The 16,634-nt window shown below is 37.4% G+C and overlaps 1 protein-coding gene and 1 pseudogene across 1 annotated transcript; one reads left to right on the top strand and one right to left on the bottom strand.

The window, feature by feature from the left end:
• Positions 1-2,415: 2,415 nt before the first annotated feature.
• LOC114633536 (olfactory receptor 52N4-like) lies at positions 2,416-3,384 on the bottom strand. The gene has a single exon (XM_028782101.1). The coding sequence runs from the start codon at positions 3,382-3,384 to the stop codon at positions 2,416-2,418; it is 969 nt and encodes a 322-aa protein (XP_028637934.1).
• A 6,892-nt stretch (positions 3,385-10,276) lies between these two features.
• LOC114633548 lies at positions 10,277-11,695 on the top strand (annotated as a pseudogene).
• Positions 11,696-16,634: the final 4,939 nt, after the last annotated feature.

Genomic DNA, 16,634 nt, shown 5'->3' with positions numbered 1-16,634 from the left:
GAAGAAGAAGAAGAAGAAGAAGAAGAAGAAGAAGAAGAAGAAGAAGAAGAAGAAGAAGAACAAAAAAATAGAGTAAGACTAGTGAGTAATACTGTGATGACAGAGAAAAATAGAGGAGGGAAAGTAAATAGAAGACAGAACTATAGACATAAGAGGGATGGGGAGAGAAGGCATTAAATAGTCTGAGTTAAAAGGAGAATGCAAAGAGATAAGCAAGGAATACAATCAAATAACCTAAGGTCCATTTCAGATGGCTGAGACATAGGGAACCCACAAGCCAGCCTGGACTATGTTCATATGAAGTCTATGAAAATCAAAAGAGAAACAGAGGAAACCTAGAGAAAATAGAGGACAAGAATAGAGCAGGAGAGATCTGGCTTTCTGAAGTGACACTGGGTGTTACAGCCAAAACAAATCGAAAGGGGTGGGAGCTGGGTGGTGTACAGAGTCTGGCGGCAATCTTGTCTGGTTGTTGGGTCAAGCCTCTCTTGTTCATTCCCAGGACATATGCTTCTGCTCCTGTGTGGTCCTTTGCAAGGCTGAAGTTTAGTCACTGTGCTAGTCCTACCAGTGGAAGGTTCTTTTAGGGGTGAGAACACAGGCTCTGTGAACCCCTGCAGAAGCCTGCTTGGAATCCTGGCCTCTTGACTATTCTTTCTAATGTTTTGAAGGCTTTTGGATATTGTTTCTAATTTTCCTCTGAAGAACTAGTCTCCAACAAGATTTCTATGTTTCTGAATACTTAGAGGTTCTGATGCAAAGCTTCTTCATTGCATCCTCCAAGTAACCTGCTGGACACATTTCAGCACATAATTCTGGAACATCTGATATGACTCCCTTACAATGCAGTTCACCAAGGGTTTGGGATGCTGAGCTGCTGAATTCAGGAAGGCTCTGTTTAAAATGGTAACTCACTGTTCTAGTAGAAAACAAAATGGAGTGTTCCCAGTCTCTCTTCTCATTCTGCCGCTACTGTATGCAACATTCTCTCCCTGTCTTCCACTTTTACGCTCTCTTTTCACATATCAGTTACTGATAGTTACAATACTAACTTCATGTCTGGTCTTAAGTGTGGCTGTGGTCACTCCTTGTAACTAGATGGGGGTGGGGTTGGAGGGCAGCTCTCCCTACTACTCCAGTCCTCCTGGGATGCACTGTGTGTTTTCACACTGTGTTTTTAATCTTTCCTATTTTATGTAGCTCTTTGACTAGAGATTTGGAAGTGTTTCTTTGGCAGCTGCTATCTTCCTTGTCTTCCTTACTCCCTGCAGCATCAGGCTGACTGCATTGTCTTTTCTTCTGCCATCTTTTATTTATTTATTTATTTATTTATTTATTTATTTATTTATAATTTATACTTTGGAGCCTCAGTTGTTTTATTTTAGTTTACTTCTGGCCTGTATAGGCTAAATGACATTTCTTTTTCTGAGGTTTTTCTTTTATATTCTATATTCCAAATTTATCTGTACACATACATATTTTAATTTATTATAATATTCACAACACACCTTTCTAAACTATGTTTTACAGCTGGCAACAAAGGCTCAATTTTTTCACTGATGATCTGGCAGTCCTTCATCCTCTGCTTCAGAAAGACAATGCGATGTAATGAGAGGACCTCATTTCTCATTACACACATTTCTAAGCAGAGTGCAACAACTGCCTTTGCAAGGACATTCTGACTACTAATCAACAACAGGAAAAACTGTGTGGTTGCCTGATCTCCCTCTACTTTATTCTTTTCTTTTAATACATTACACTAGGTTGGCATTCATTTCTTTTTACTTCCACTCTTATATTTGTTCATGGAAATTTGTACTGTGGATAAAAGCAGTGAAGGAGGGAGGAAAATCTCAGAGGACATGACTGAGACATTGATATTTGAAAATCAAGTAAGTCAAAATGCATTACTCAACACCCTCCATGTTTCAAAATGAGTTTCTTGGACAAGTATATCTAGAACCTGACTACACAGGTGACAAAACTCTTTCTTCCTATTCATTCTCCTGGATTCTCTCTTGGGATATTTTATTTGTTGTTATGACCAAAACATCTGTGAGAAAAACTAAAGTAAGGGACATGTTATTTATTCTCATGATTTCAGAAGATTTTGGTTATGGTTGCTAGATCCCAGTATTTAGAAAAATATCATGGCAGCAAGGAAATGTGACAGAGGGAAGTCTTCACATCATAACAGAAAGTACATAGAGAGGGAAACATCATATGACTTTTAAGGGTGTGTTTCTAGTGACCTAATTCCTCTACTGAGACTCTACTTTGAAAAGTTTTCATAACCTTCCCAAAGAGTATAACCACGTGGGAACCAAGAATAAAACACATGAGTATAAACCATACTATCCTGTGTTTTCTTGACACTTCTTCCCTTTTCATTCCTTTTCCTGATGGATGTGTTTTTCATATACTGTGGGATTTGACATCCTTAGAACCTGAAATGATCCTTATGACACAGTCTCGTATCTGCTTGGTTTTCACTCCATAGACAACAGGGTTCATAGTGGGAGGTAAAAGCAGATAAAGATTTGCCACAATGATGAGGCAAGATGGAGGGATGGTGTGTCCCCCAAAGCGGTGGGAAAAGAAACAAAAGAAGGCTGGGCTATAGGAGAAAACGATGGCACAGATGTGGGCAGTGCAGGTGCTGAAGGCTTTCTGCCTAGCATCTGCTGAGGATAAGCTGATCACTGCCTTCAGGATCATGGTGTAGGAGATTGTGATGCACAGGATATCAAAACCCCCAATAAAGAGAGCAATCATCAAACCATAGACAATATTGACCTTGATATTCCCACAGGAGACCTTAGCTACAGACAACTGGTCACAATAGGTATGATGTATTACTATATTGTTTCTGCAGAATGGCAGCTGCTTTGTGATGAAAATCAAAGGGATGATGAGCACCGCAGCTCTCAAGAAGGTAGAAAGGCCAGCTTTTGCAATGACAGGATTGGTGAGGATGGTGGAATAGTGCAGAGGGTAGCAGATGGCTACGTAGCGGTCCAGAGCCATGAGCATGAGCACCCCAGACTCCATCGCTGTGAAAGTATGGATAAAGAACATCTGGACCAGACAATCAGTAAAGCTAATTTCCTTAATGTAGAACCAGAAGATACATAGAGCTTTGGGTATTGAAGCACTGCACATGACAAGGTCCGTAAGGGAAAGCATAGCCAAGAAGTAGTACATTGACCGATGAAGAGTGTCCTCAAAGAAGATGAGGTAGAGGAGTCCACAATTGCCCAACACAGCTACTGCATACATACAGCAGAATGGGATGGAAATCCAGATGTGCATGTTTTCCAGGCCTGGTATTCCATTCAGAATAAATGAGGTTGGGGTCACCTTTGTTTGATTTAGCAGCTGCATGATGAGGTTGACATCATCTTGAGTGGTTTACAAAGTTTGGGCTTTTATTTGTATGACAGTCCAACCTTCCAAGATTAGAGTAAATGAAAAAGATAAATCCTCATCTCTCTTCTCCATTTGTTAAATGGTCATTTTACTACCAAACAACTAATTAACTAAATAAAAATTTAAAGACAGGAATATAGTTCATTGGTGGGACATTTGCTTAGCATATTCAAGGCTTTGAAATTAATTCTCACACGAAATATAGATTCTAAGCTAATAACTTGTTGTTAAGTTATTAATTTGTCCATTACTTACACACACACACACATACACACACACACACACACACACACACACGTTTAACAAGTACTGTCTGCTTTTTTAAATCAATATTATTTTAAAACTAGATGGAAGGGAGAAATAACAAATTTATAGTTGTTATATTTTATGTACTTTTAATTAAAGAATTCCAAACATATACAATGTATTTTTGCATATACAATGTATTTTTGTATATTTCTTCTACCTCCTCCATACGTCCTCCCAGAACTCACTTGCTACACCCTGCCTCAACTTGAAGACTTTTCACATCCCACTGAGTCCTATTATAATTACTGTATATGAATGCTTACAGCATCATTCACTGGAGTATGGGCAAGATAGAAGGTGCCACTTGTCTAAAGAACACTGAGTCTCTCTACTCTGGTAGCCTTTTAACTATGAAAGGTCTCAGTTACACGTGAGACTTTGTGGACTCTTCCCTCATCTGTGATCAAATTTTGGTTTGCTAGGTCTTTTGAGTTCATGATTGCAACGGCCCTGTCATTTCTAGAAGACATTGTTTCACAACAGGCCTCCCTGCAATCCAATTCTTGGAATATTTTTGTTCCCTCATCCGTAATATTCCATGAATCATGAGGGGAGGGGGTATTATACAGATGTCTCCTTCAGAGCTAAACAACCCACAGTTACTCATTCTCTGCAATCTGATCAGTTGTCTCTGTAATAATTGTTGCTGACTGCTAAAACAGGCTTTCTAAGTAAAGATTGGGAGCCACACTAATCTATGGGTATACAAATAAGTACTTAGAAGGCAGTTTAATATTATATCTGTTTCACAAAAGGAAACAGTAGTAAAATCTCCACTAGTGCCTATGATGTACCCATATTATAGACTCACGGCCACTTTAACAGTACCGAGCATGACTTATATCCCATGGAATGAGGCCTAAATCCAATAAAAAAAAATTCATTGATTATTCCCATAACATTCAAGATACCAAATGGAAACATTTTGTCAAGTCAGTCTTGACTGTGCTGGCAGGATTCACATCTGGCTTAGACTACTGATGAGACTACTGATGACTTTTCTTCCCTGCCAACTTATGTAGCACATTCTAGTAGAGAGGAAGTTCCAGACCACTACCAGCCTTATTTTTCCATGTTCCACAGCCCAGATGTGAGGTGCTTCGACAGTAGAGGGTTACCATCAAGTCCTGGGGTAACAGTGAACAAGGACAATAGCCTGCTTTGTTATTTTTCATAGTGCTATTGCTATATCATATGTAATTGCTTCTAACTAGACTCACTGTCATTTGGTTATTTTGTTTCCTTTCTATTTTGTGAACTTCCTTCCTTTCTTCCTTTTCTACTTTTTTCTTTCCTGCCTTCCTTCCTGCCTGCATTTCCTTTTTATTATCATAAGGTCTGATGCCACCCAGGCCTGTTTCAATTTCACTATGAAGCTGAGAATGACCTTAAACTCCTGATCTTCCTGCTCTTTGTCTCCAAATGACTAGGATTGCAGGTATTCTCAATCATGACTGCCCGCATGTCATCTTTTAATGGAAAGGTCTTAAGCCATCTCACCAATGATGTAACAGATGGTTCAGTTGCATTGTTTTTTGTTTTTTTAAATTATTTTTAATAGGTCATATTTAGTTGCTATTTAGCAGGTACAGTGAGAACTTTGTATGTATTCATAGACTTGATTCCAACTACTATTTTAATAATATTTCGAAGCCTATCCTTTGTAATGGAGTAAATGCCAGTAATACATAGAGGAGGCTTTTCCTTAAGCATCAATGGCAGAATTTAACCCTCTGTTTTATGTGAATATGGCAATAACTATTTAAGCATATAATTTACTTTTCATTTTGTAATCAGATACCCAACAAAAGCAACTTAATGAGGGCATGATTGTTTGTCATTCAGTTTGAGGGCATAGATTCAATCGACCATGGCAGGGAAGGCTTATGAGGCAATAGTCACATTGCACACACATTCAGGGTAGGTACTGTCAATCTAGAACCTCATTTGCAAACATGCTGAAAGAATTGTCTGCCACAAAATTCTAAGTCTTGTCAAATTGACAAAATTGGTCATCACACTCTTGTATAATACAAGTTTGCTTTGTAGGTATTATTCTTGTAGATTCCAAGTTTAGTTAATTATTTTTATGACAGATTTTCTTATACCCTAGTTTTTATTAGATCTTCCAAGTATCAGATAATTTGTGGGTTTTGTATACCTAAGGTTGTACTTTGATGATAACTATATGACTGTGATGATTCAGAAATCTAGAACTTCATTTGATAAATGAATCTCATAAATGGTATGATGTGCTTGGGTTCTTACATAAGGACATTGCTTCACTGAAGACATCTCACTCTTTCTCCTTCCTTCCCCAATTTGCTTCTATGTATTTGCACTGAATGCTACCAGACTAGTTATTGCAAGAGTCACTGCTGTGTTATGCATATGTTCCTAACAGTGTTCTTCACAATATATATTCTTGGAACATTATAAAACTAAAGAAAACTTTGGGACCTAGGAAGACAAGTTTCTTCTTCTTGGAGCTGAAATATGATTATAATCCTGCCTGATGGACAGGGCCAGAGAATTCCTTCCTGATGATGTCATTTTGCCTATTCATGTCATTCAGATATTTTGCAAGTTATTTGCTTTTAGTTTCCATTACCAACAACAAAACTCTTCTGAAACTTCACCTACCTTAGAAATATCCACCTCTTTCTTGGGCAACACTCAATCCCTGACTTAATATCTATCTATCTATCTATCTATCTATCTATCTATCTATCTATCTATCTATCTATCTGTCTATCTATCATACTCTCATACAATACAACTCAACAGCAGTTTCTACTCTCTCAATTCCTCCCAACTTCAACCTCCCACCCCCGATCCACTCCTCCTCTGTTTCCCTTCAGAAAAGAGAAAGCCTTTCAGGGATTCCAGCCAAACATAGCATAGCAAGATACAATAAGACTAGGATAAGCCCTCATATCAAGGCTGTGCAAGGTAGCTAGCAAAGTATCAGGTTGATCAATCTTATTTTGTAATTTTAACATAATGATTGTATAAAATGTTCTTTTATTTTGATATCACTTATAAATTTAAATTTCTTACTATTATAACAAATATTATTTAAAGTTGTTACAGTATATAGCAAATTAAATGATACTTGTTAGTTCTTAAAGTATTTTAGAATGGAAAATCAGATTAATGAAATTTAAACTGACTTTAAACATATTAAGCTACAATCTGATATTGTTATGTGAGAAATACAAAAGAAACTACCATAAAATCATAATATGTACCTTATAAATAAGGAGAAACATGAATTTCCCCAAAGCTCAAAACAACTAGACAAAAGAGAAAAATTCATACCAAGATGAAAAGAAAAATTATTTATATAAATTCAATTGTTTCTTCTAAAAATAAATAAATTGACTAGTACCACAAACATCATAATATACTTAGTTTTAAAAAACAATAAAAAGAAGATACATAATAATTAAAATTATCCTTAAATTATGGGTGAGTGATAAATATATTAAAATAAAATAATGAAAATACCTCTTCCCTAAAGAAGAGAAGAAAGTGGTTAGTGTAGCATGATGGCAGGTGGTATACTGCTTTGATTTAATTCTAGGTTAAAGTTCTTAATAATATTCTGTCTAATTTGGGCAATACACAGACTTTTAAATGGGGTTGTTACATAAATCACATAATCAGGTCCTTGGTGCTTCTGAAATTTCTTTTTCCCATTAATAATTGGTCTTCAACAAACACCAAGAGCCTTGAAGTTGCATTTTTATCAAAAGAACAATATCAACCTATACAAAATTTGTGTTTCCATGAATACTAAAATGCCCTTTCATCTCTTTTGTCAGGCTTGTAAATGTATGCTTTACAGTTGCATATATTATACATTTCAGATTACTTTCACATATCTTATTAAAAGAAAACAGCAATAAGTCATCTATGTGTATATATGTACTTACATGCACATGCATCTAGGATATACACACATGTAATTGACTACCTGAAAGAAAGAGTAAATTCATTTTCATGAACACTTTTGGAGTGTGTCCTAAAGTATCACAAGTTATTGCAAAGGGAAGAATCTCATCTCATCACTCATTATTTCTTAATGTCCTTGACTAGCAGGACTCTACATAGCGGCTGTACAAAAAAAGCAAATAGTAAAATTAGAGAAAGCATAGGGATCTATATTTCAAATATAGAAAAAGTATTTCTGACATATGTTCTATACTCTGAAGAGTATTTCATACCCTCTATAAAGCTATTCTATATTTGTACTACTGCCTTAACTATTAAAACTAGGTTGAAACTATTTTTTAATCTTGCTCTGAATACACATGGCAAACTCATCAAGAGACCAACACTTATGTAAAAGTAAGACCTAATAATCACAAAACATATTTTACCAAAATCAATTTTAGTATGTCATAATTTAAATATACATGTAAAGTATTAACTCATGTAATTTTGAGTGTGGATAGATGTATTGAAGTAGTATCATTTAATACATAATTATAGTTACTTACAAAATATTGTTCTATCCAGGTGTGATAGCTCATACCTATGATACTAACATATGGGATGCTGAAGCAGGATTGCCATGAGTTCAAGAAACCTGAGCTGCATAGTGAGCTCCAAACCAGCTTCAGTTACAGAAAAGAAAGTCTGTAATTCAGATATCATGAGATGTCTATTCTCTGTTACAAATACCATAGACAATGATGGCACTTCCTCAATAAGCCAGCTCTAATATCAACAGTTTTAACTTCATGTGATAGTATGTTTCTCTAGTGTCACCAGGAAGGCTTAATATCACAGTTGAGTCTTCTGTCAAACAAATGGAAAGCTGTGCTCACTTGAGAAACAGGAGAAAGTCAGGTCAGAGACAGCAGCATTCTGACTATCAAACACAATACTCTAGCTCTTCTCCATTTCTTCTTGGGGTGATTTGTACCTGATTGTCATTACATAAGGGCCAATCAATTTAATGTGATTATTGTAATCAGGGAAATTTAACTCAATTATGGATCTGAGAATTAACAACCCAAATCCTCTCTAACGTTTCTGCTATCAAAATGGTGAGTAGAATCAAAATTGTATTTCTGAGAAAATAACCAAGCCACAAGCAGCCAAAGCCTCTCTCCACTATGTCATGTTACCTTAAAACTGCCTCCATCCTTCTACTACCACTGTGTGCCCTTCAATACCTAGTTTCTGTGCAGTCAAACACTGAGATCCAGACAACGTGGTCGGATGTTTAGGGTCTTGTTCAAAGGGAAAAGTTGTCATCCTGGAGCGCAAACATGTGCATGGCCCTGGGCTTCTACATATCTTGACAACCACTACTGCACTCAGCCTTTAAAGAAGATGTGTGTTCCATATCCCAAGGGAGCATTTGAAATGAAGGCACTGAGCAGTGAGGTGCAATACCAAGGGAGGACATGAAAGTGTGGTTGGATTATAAATAAAAACACATTAGTTTGTTGACATGTAGAAATAAAAGGAAAAAATAAACAGAAGCTATTTGTAGCCTTGACTACAAAGTTGTCATTATTTCTTTGTTACACACCCTGGTGCACAATATCTCTGATAAACATGGAGTTATCTGTAAAAATCTTGCAATCTGAATTTAAAAACACATCAAAGAGATAATCCATCAAGATCAAGTAACCTTCATCTTAGAGAAGCAGGGATGTTTTGACATGTATAAGTCAATGAATGAACTCTTTCCTGTAAATAGGCTGAAGTACAGAAACCACATAATCTTTTTATTACACCTTGAAAAAGACTTTGACAAAAATCCATCACCCCTTCCTGCTAAAAATCCTACAGAATATAGGCATATTGAGGGCATATATCAACATCATAAAGGCAATATACATCTAACCCACAAAGACCCTCTTGCTAAATGGAGAAAAACTCAAAGCTAAAACCACTAAAATCTAAAACAAGACAAAGATATCACTCTTCCTCCTTCTATTCAATATGATATTTGAAGTCTCAGCTTGAGCAACAGACAGGAGAGCAACAAGGAGAAAGGATAAAAATAGAAAAGATACATGGGGAAACCCTGTCTTAAAAAAAAAAGATACTGGATTTTAAAAAAAATAGAAAAGAAGGTGTTGAAAACAATTAGTATGGAATGTTACCACTAATACACACACACACACACACACACACACACACACACCTATGTTTTACTTTATTTATTCATTTTTACATATCTATATTTACATTTATACCACTGAATTTTCAGTATTTCCAAAGTCAGGGAAGGAATCACATCAAAAAGAACAGATGACTTAGGGTCTGGCTTTGGTAATATCTGCTTTATAGTAAGGTTGGGGATTATATGAAAGCATGGTGAATATTTGTCAAACATTCAAGAGTATACACTCATATTAAATTATAAGTAATTAGATGCTAAACATTATGGTAATAATGGCATTAGTGAGAATAGAAATATATCAATAGGCGTTTCTGAGGCGACGCCTCAGCGGGCAGTTAGCCACTGTTCAGGGAGCTGCTCGGAGCGGTGGGTCTCGGCCCCAGCGTTACCATGGGGGCGGTCCTCAGCGTCTTCTCCCTCGCCAGCTGGGTTCCATGCCTCTGCGGTGGTGCATCATGTCTGCTGTGCAGTTGCTGTCCCGTCAGTAAGAATTCCACAGTAACTCAGCTCATCTACGCTTCTATTCTCATCCTGGGCACTTTTGTGTCTTGCATCATGATGACAGAAGGCATGCAAACTCAGCTGAAGAAGATTCCTGGATTCTGTGAAGGAGGATTTCAAATTAAGATGATTGATACAAAGGCAGAGAAAGAGTGTGACGTGCTGGTCGGTTTTAAAGCTGTGTATCGGATCAACTTTGCTGTGGCCATCTTCTTCTTTGCCTTCTTTTTGCTCATGTTTAAAGTTAAAAAAAGTAAAGATCCCAGAGCAGCAGTACACAATGGGTTTTGGTTCTTCAAAATTGCTGCCATTATTGGTATCATGGTTGGATCTTTCTACATCCCTGCGGGCCATTTCAGGAAAGTCTGGTTTAGTGCTGGAATGTTTGGGGCCACTTTCTTCATTTTCGTCCAGCTGGTACTCTTGGTAGACATGGCCCACTCTTGGAATGAATCATGGGTAAATCGAATGGAGGAGGGAAACCCAAGGCTCTGGTATGCTGCCTTGCTGTCCTTTACAAGCCTCTTCTACATCCTATCGCTCGTCTTCGCCGCGCTGCTCTATGTCTTCTACACCAAGCCCGACGGCTGCACGGAAGACAAGGTCTTCATCAGCCTGAACCTGATTTTTTGTGTTGCAGTTTCTATTGTATCCATCCTCTCCAAAGTTCAGGAACATCAGCCTCGCTCTGGCCTCCTGCAGTCCTCCATCATCACTCTGTACACCCTGTACCTCACGTGGTCTGCCATGACCAATGAACCTGAGCGGTCCTGCAACCCCTCCCTTATGAGCATCATCACACACTTAACTTCACCAACTGTGTCTCCAGCAAATTCAACCACTCTTGCTCCTGCCTATGCTCCACCATCACAGAATGGACACTTTATGAATTTCGATGATATTTGGGGACTGGTTATCTTTGTTTTCTGCTTTATATATTCTAGCATCCGTACTTCAAGCAACAGCCAAGTTAACAAGCTGACCCTCTCTGGGAGTGACAGTGTTATCCTTGGTGATACCACCAATGGAGCCAGTGACGAAGAAGATGGACAGCCTGGGCGGGCTGTAGACAATGAGAAGGAGGGGGTGCAGCATAGCTATTCCTTTTTCCACTTGATGCTCTGCTGTGCCTCCTTGTACATCATGATGACTATAACCAGCTGGTACAGCCCGGATGCCAAATTCCAGAAGGTATCCAGCGAGTGGGTAGCTGTGTGGGTCAAAATGGGCTCCAGCTGGGTGTGCCTCCTCCTTTACCTCTGGACTCTTGTGGCTCCCATGGTCCTTACAGGTCGGGGCTTCAGCTGAGCTCAGTGTGTCAGGGACACTGCTAAAGCTGAAAGAGTCTCCTTTCCTGAAAATGCATATTCATTTTACGTTTCATCAACTAGACTATTAAGTGAACGCTTTGCAGATTTGGCTGTATTCAGGTTTATATCAAAAGGCAAGATTGAATAATGGTTGATGCAGAGTCTAAGCTTTCATATACATACATACATATTATGTTTATTTGTAAGGCTATAGCACAAAGGGAACATTTTTGTGTTTTAACATGAACTACAGCTGTGCTGTGAAGAGAATTCTTTATAAAGACCTGTAGATTCCTACAACTTTGGTTTAAGTTGTAAGTTAGAAGATTGTTGGATATTTAAGGCTATCTTTAATATATTTCTATTACTGTCTCCTTAAAAACCAAAAAGGAATGCATTAATCTACATTTCCCTTCTTAAGAGGTGTATCGTCCCGGTTCTTGGCAAGGAATCATGTATGTAGGTCCTTCCCTGGAAATGCAGCTGCTCATAAGGCTGGGAGAAGGCTATTGAGTTCCTTTACTTACTCTTTATACTACACTGATGCTGCTTGATAGGAGTCTGTCAGATATGTCACCCCAGTAAATGCTTTGTAGGTCTGATTAAAATGAAAAGTTCATTTGGGAAGCAGTGCAGTGTTATGTAATGACCTTGTTTATGAGTGTGTAAAAGTCAAAGGCATGTCAGTTTATTACATTTGCAACATAAAAAAGTACTTAATTAAAATAGATATTTAGTTTTTTGTGTGTTTGTGTATTTGTTTAGAAAGGGTCTTTTCCATATAACCCGGACTTCCTTGGAACACAGACCATCCTGTCTCAGCTTCCAAGTACTGAAGTGTAGGTCTGTACCACCATAGCTAGTTTCTTAAGGCTCCTTCTGCAATGGAGTTGATAGGTTTTCTTTTGTCATTATTTGCTTGTTTGGAGAGTCCTACATCAATCTTCAATCTGACATTTCAGGCAGGATGCTCCTCTTCTAATACTTAGGATTTGACTAGTAAAGTTTTAAGTTCATTTAGAAACTATCCCAAATATTTTCTCTGGGAAAGACCAAAGTAGGTAAGAAATAGTTTAGGCACTGTCAAAAAAGATATTCCTGAAAAGCAGTATGCAAGGGAGGTATGATAAAACAGGCTTTTCAACAGAAACTCACCAAGTATTGGTTCTGCACTATGCCTTGTCAGGGTGAAGACAAGACAGACACATTCTTCCATCTAAGGAAAATGAGCTGACCTGCCTGGTCAATTAGTGCTGAAAACTCCTAAGAAGAGATCTCTGGAAAGAGGCTAGCACAATGACTTCCTTGAGAGAGTGCCTTTAGGATTTGTAACTTTGGTAAATACCAGATATTGAGGTGATTCATCTGACATTTGAAATAGAGATGTAAAGGGGGTTTGGGGAGAAATTGACAATTTAGACAATTTCCACATTAGTGTTTAAGGGGACAGGAGAGGCTGATTTCTGGTTTAATCTGTGTAGATAGGTTTCTATTTGGGACTCTGGTTTGGTATGAAAAGGATGGAGGTGGTTCTTTCATATGATGAATAGGTTGAGAGTCAGACCTCTTGCGTCTGACTGAGCTCTGCTATTTTCTAGTTATTGAGTGGCCATCTAATGCTTACTGAGTACATGCTGTGCTTGTGACCCTGAGCACTCTGCCTGGGCCTCAGTCAGTGCTTAGTACCAGAGATCGTTTGAAGATAAAGTTGTCTCAGAATGGATCTGTTGTAAGAATGTTTGACAGTAAGTGCCAATGTCACTATGGATTAAAACAAGACTAAATGTACTTAGAAGGTCAGAAGTGTTTGGAATCTGATGGAGGCTGGGTTGGATGTGGTCTTAGAGGATTAAACAGATGGTCATATATAGACAGCTAAGTAGAGTTGGAGGCTAGGGAAGCTGGGATTGATGGGTGTTAGAACCACTGTCCTTTAGGATCATGTGTGGAAATCAAACTTCAAAGGATTTGTGGAACAGATAGTTTTGGTCCTTAATCTTACCTGTGTGAGACAAATACCTGTGCTTAACAGTAGGGGAACCATGATCAGTCCTCTAAAAGGCCTCAATTTCAAAACAGTTCCCATTCTTTGCCTTATATGATTCAAAATAAATGGAGTTCCAAACTAAAATTATGTAATAAAGTTCAATAAAAGTTTTTTTTAAAAAAGAAATATATCAGTAGTTGGTTTTAATTTTATATTTCCTTAAGGAATATAAATAATGTTATATTTTTTATAAGTCTGGAAAAATATACATGCATTTGGAAGGAGATAAGAAGCAACTTTAAGTTATATGCTGCAGTAATAAATTATATTTTTTGGTCAATATACATCTATGATCCATCTATCATGTACCCTATTCTACTATCCAATTTCTTTTTTAAAAATTGGATATTTTATTAATTTATATTTCATATGCCATCCCCTTTCCACATGTTCCCTCCCTAGAAAACCCCTAGCCCTTCCCCCTCCTCCTTTTTGCTTTTATACCATGTTAATTACATGCAAGTATTAAGGTCAGTTCTAGATTTAGGAACTAGCAATACAATATATGCAAATAGTCAAGGAACAAGCAAGACAATAAACATAAATAGTCAGAGAACAAGCAAGGCAATAAACAATGTTCTGTGAACACTCCTGTGATCACTGTTTCTAAGGGCTTATCAGAATGACCAAAATATCTGAGCCGACTTCCCTGTCCTAGACCAAAGTAATTTTCATGTCAGAAGCCTACTTCCTTGTTCTAGTCTAAAATTTAGATTCCTGTCTAAAATTACTTCTTTATTCTAGCCTAAGATTTAGACTCCTGCCTGAAATTGCTTCTTTGTTCTAGCCTAATAACAGAATCTTGCCTGAAGTCCACTTCCTTGTCTGTGTCCTTGTCCTTGGTCAATGTCAGATTCCTGCCAAGCAGCCCATTTCCTTGTCCTTGGCCCATGTCAGATACTTGCTGAGTAGCCCCAAAACCTCACTGCCTCTCCCCCTTTTTTATTTCATAAACAAGACTGAGCATGTCTTAGGCTGTTCTGACAAGAATGCCTTCCTTACCCATCATGGACTATGCATTATCAAAAGCAATGCATTTCTGTCTTAGGTTGGTAAGACTCTGTGCAGAATCTTACCCATCCTTGGCTTGCCAGCCTGTAAATTTAATAACTCTGTTTGGGGGTCCATTTTCAGTTTCAAGAGATGTACTTTGGCTAGCAACATGTTAATGTTGTTAAAGAAAAGCTTTAACAAAATGGGCAGGAATAAAACTATTCCCAGGACAAAAAGGGATAGCATGATCAAGCTATATATGCCATTTTTGAAGCTGACCTCAGGCCATGGATAATTTTATCAGCAGTATCTGCCACATCAACACTCAGCAGAGCAGCATTCTTTAAATTCATAAGCTCACTATGCAAAGTTAAAACATCCAGAGAGGTGTTAGAATCATGCCAAATACACTGCAAGTGTCTTTAAACTTTTTCCTAATTATAATGGCTATCCAATTTCTTAATAAATTTAAATTATAGGTTTTAATAGAATCCTAGGTGATACAATATCAAAATGTGAATGTTTCTATTTTCTTTATAACCTCTTTTATTTTTACAAGAAAATTAAAATTAAAAATTTCATGTAAAGAAATTTTCTTTTAAAATGTATTTGTTTTATTTTATGTGTTTTGCTTGGATGTATATAAATGTATTGTGTTTGTGCCTGTTAATTCAAGGGAGCCAGAAGAGGGATCTGAATCCCTTGGAAGTGGATGTGAAGCAGAACATTGTGAATTGCCATGTGGGTGTTCTTTTAAAATGACCAGTGCTCTTAACCATTGACCCATCTCTCCAGCCTCCGTATTTTAAAACACGTTTACAACTCATTGTTTTTTATAAAAATGATATTCACAGAGAACTGTGTTGAGCGTCTTAGCTTTTACACATAAACAAACCAGTGAATTATAGTGCATTTCCTGTGCTGACCAAACACCACTATAGGCCAAAAGTATTTCTATTATCTCCAATGAAAGCTACTACTTAAGTGGTCATTTTATTACCCACTCTCTTTATTTCAGAAAGCATTAATTTGCTTTCTGTTTTATGAATATATTAATTTAAGACATTTATTATGGATGGCATCATATAGCATTTTGTTTTATGTTTAGCCCATTATTGCAAATACCAATCTTCCATTTCTGTATGACTGAGTTACCTCTGGCTGTGATGATTTTTATTTTTTGTTAAACCTCAGCATTTGATGGACATTTGGGTTGTTTATATTTTCAAATAATTTTTAAGTGAAAATATCTTTTTTCCCCCACAGGTGCAGTGTAGATAAATCCAGAGTAATCCCACAATACTGTTACATTCTATTTAGAAATTAGGAAGTTTCCATGATTGCCACATAAAAAAAACAATTGTATATCTATATATTGACAATGATGAGTCAAAAAAAAAGCAAAATCAGTGAAAAATTGCCTGTGTAGTAGTATGAAAAGACTACTTTGTAAAGACAGTGCAAGGTCCCAGCAGGGCTAAGCACATCCTCTCCCACTGAGGCCCAACTAGACAGTCCATAGGGAATGGAGATCCAATTGCTGGCTAGAGAGTTAGAGACAGCCCCCTCTTGAATTGTTAGGGGAGCAACATAAAGATCAAGCACACATCTTTTACAAATATGTAGGGGGCCTAGGTTCAGACCCTGCATGCTTTTTGGTTGGTTGTTCAGTTGTTGATGTCCAGCTTTAACCCATAGTGATCTGATAAGATTTAGGGAGTAATTTCAATTTTCTTTTATGTAGTGGTCTCTAATTTTGATAACGTTCAACTCTTTCCCCAACTCCTCTCAGATCTACTCCTCCACCCTCTCCTTCCTACCCATTTAACTTACTTCTTTCTTTCTTTCTTTCTTTCTTTCTTTCTTTCTTTCTTTCTTTCTTTCTTTCTTTCTTTCT

The sequence above is a fragment of the Grammomys surdaster genome, unplaced genomic scaffold (assembly GCF_004785775.1).
Source record: "Grammomys surdaster isolate TR1022 unplaced genomic scaffold, NIH_TR_1.0 693, whole genome shotgun sequence".
In the NCBI taxonomy this organism is placed as follows: domain Eukaryota; kingdom Metazoa; phylum Chordata; class Mammalia; order Rodentia; family Muridae; genus Grammomys; species Grammomys surdaster.
Note: the sequence above shows the minus strand (reverse complement) of the source record. Positions and strands in the feature narration are given on the sequence as shown.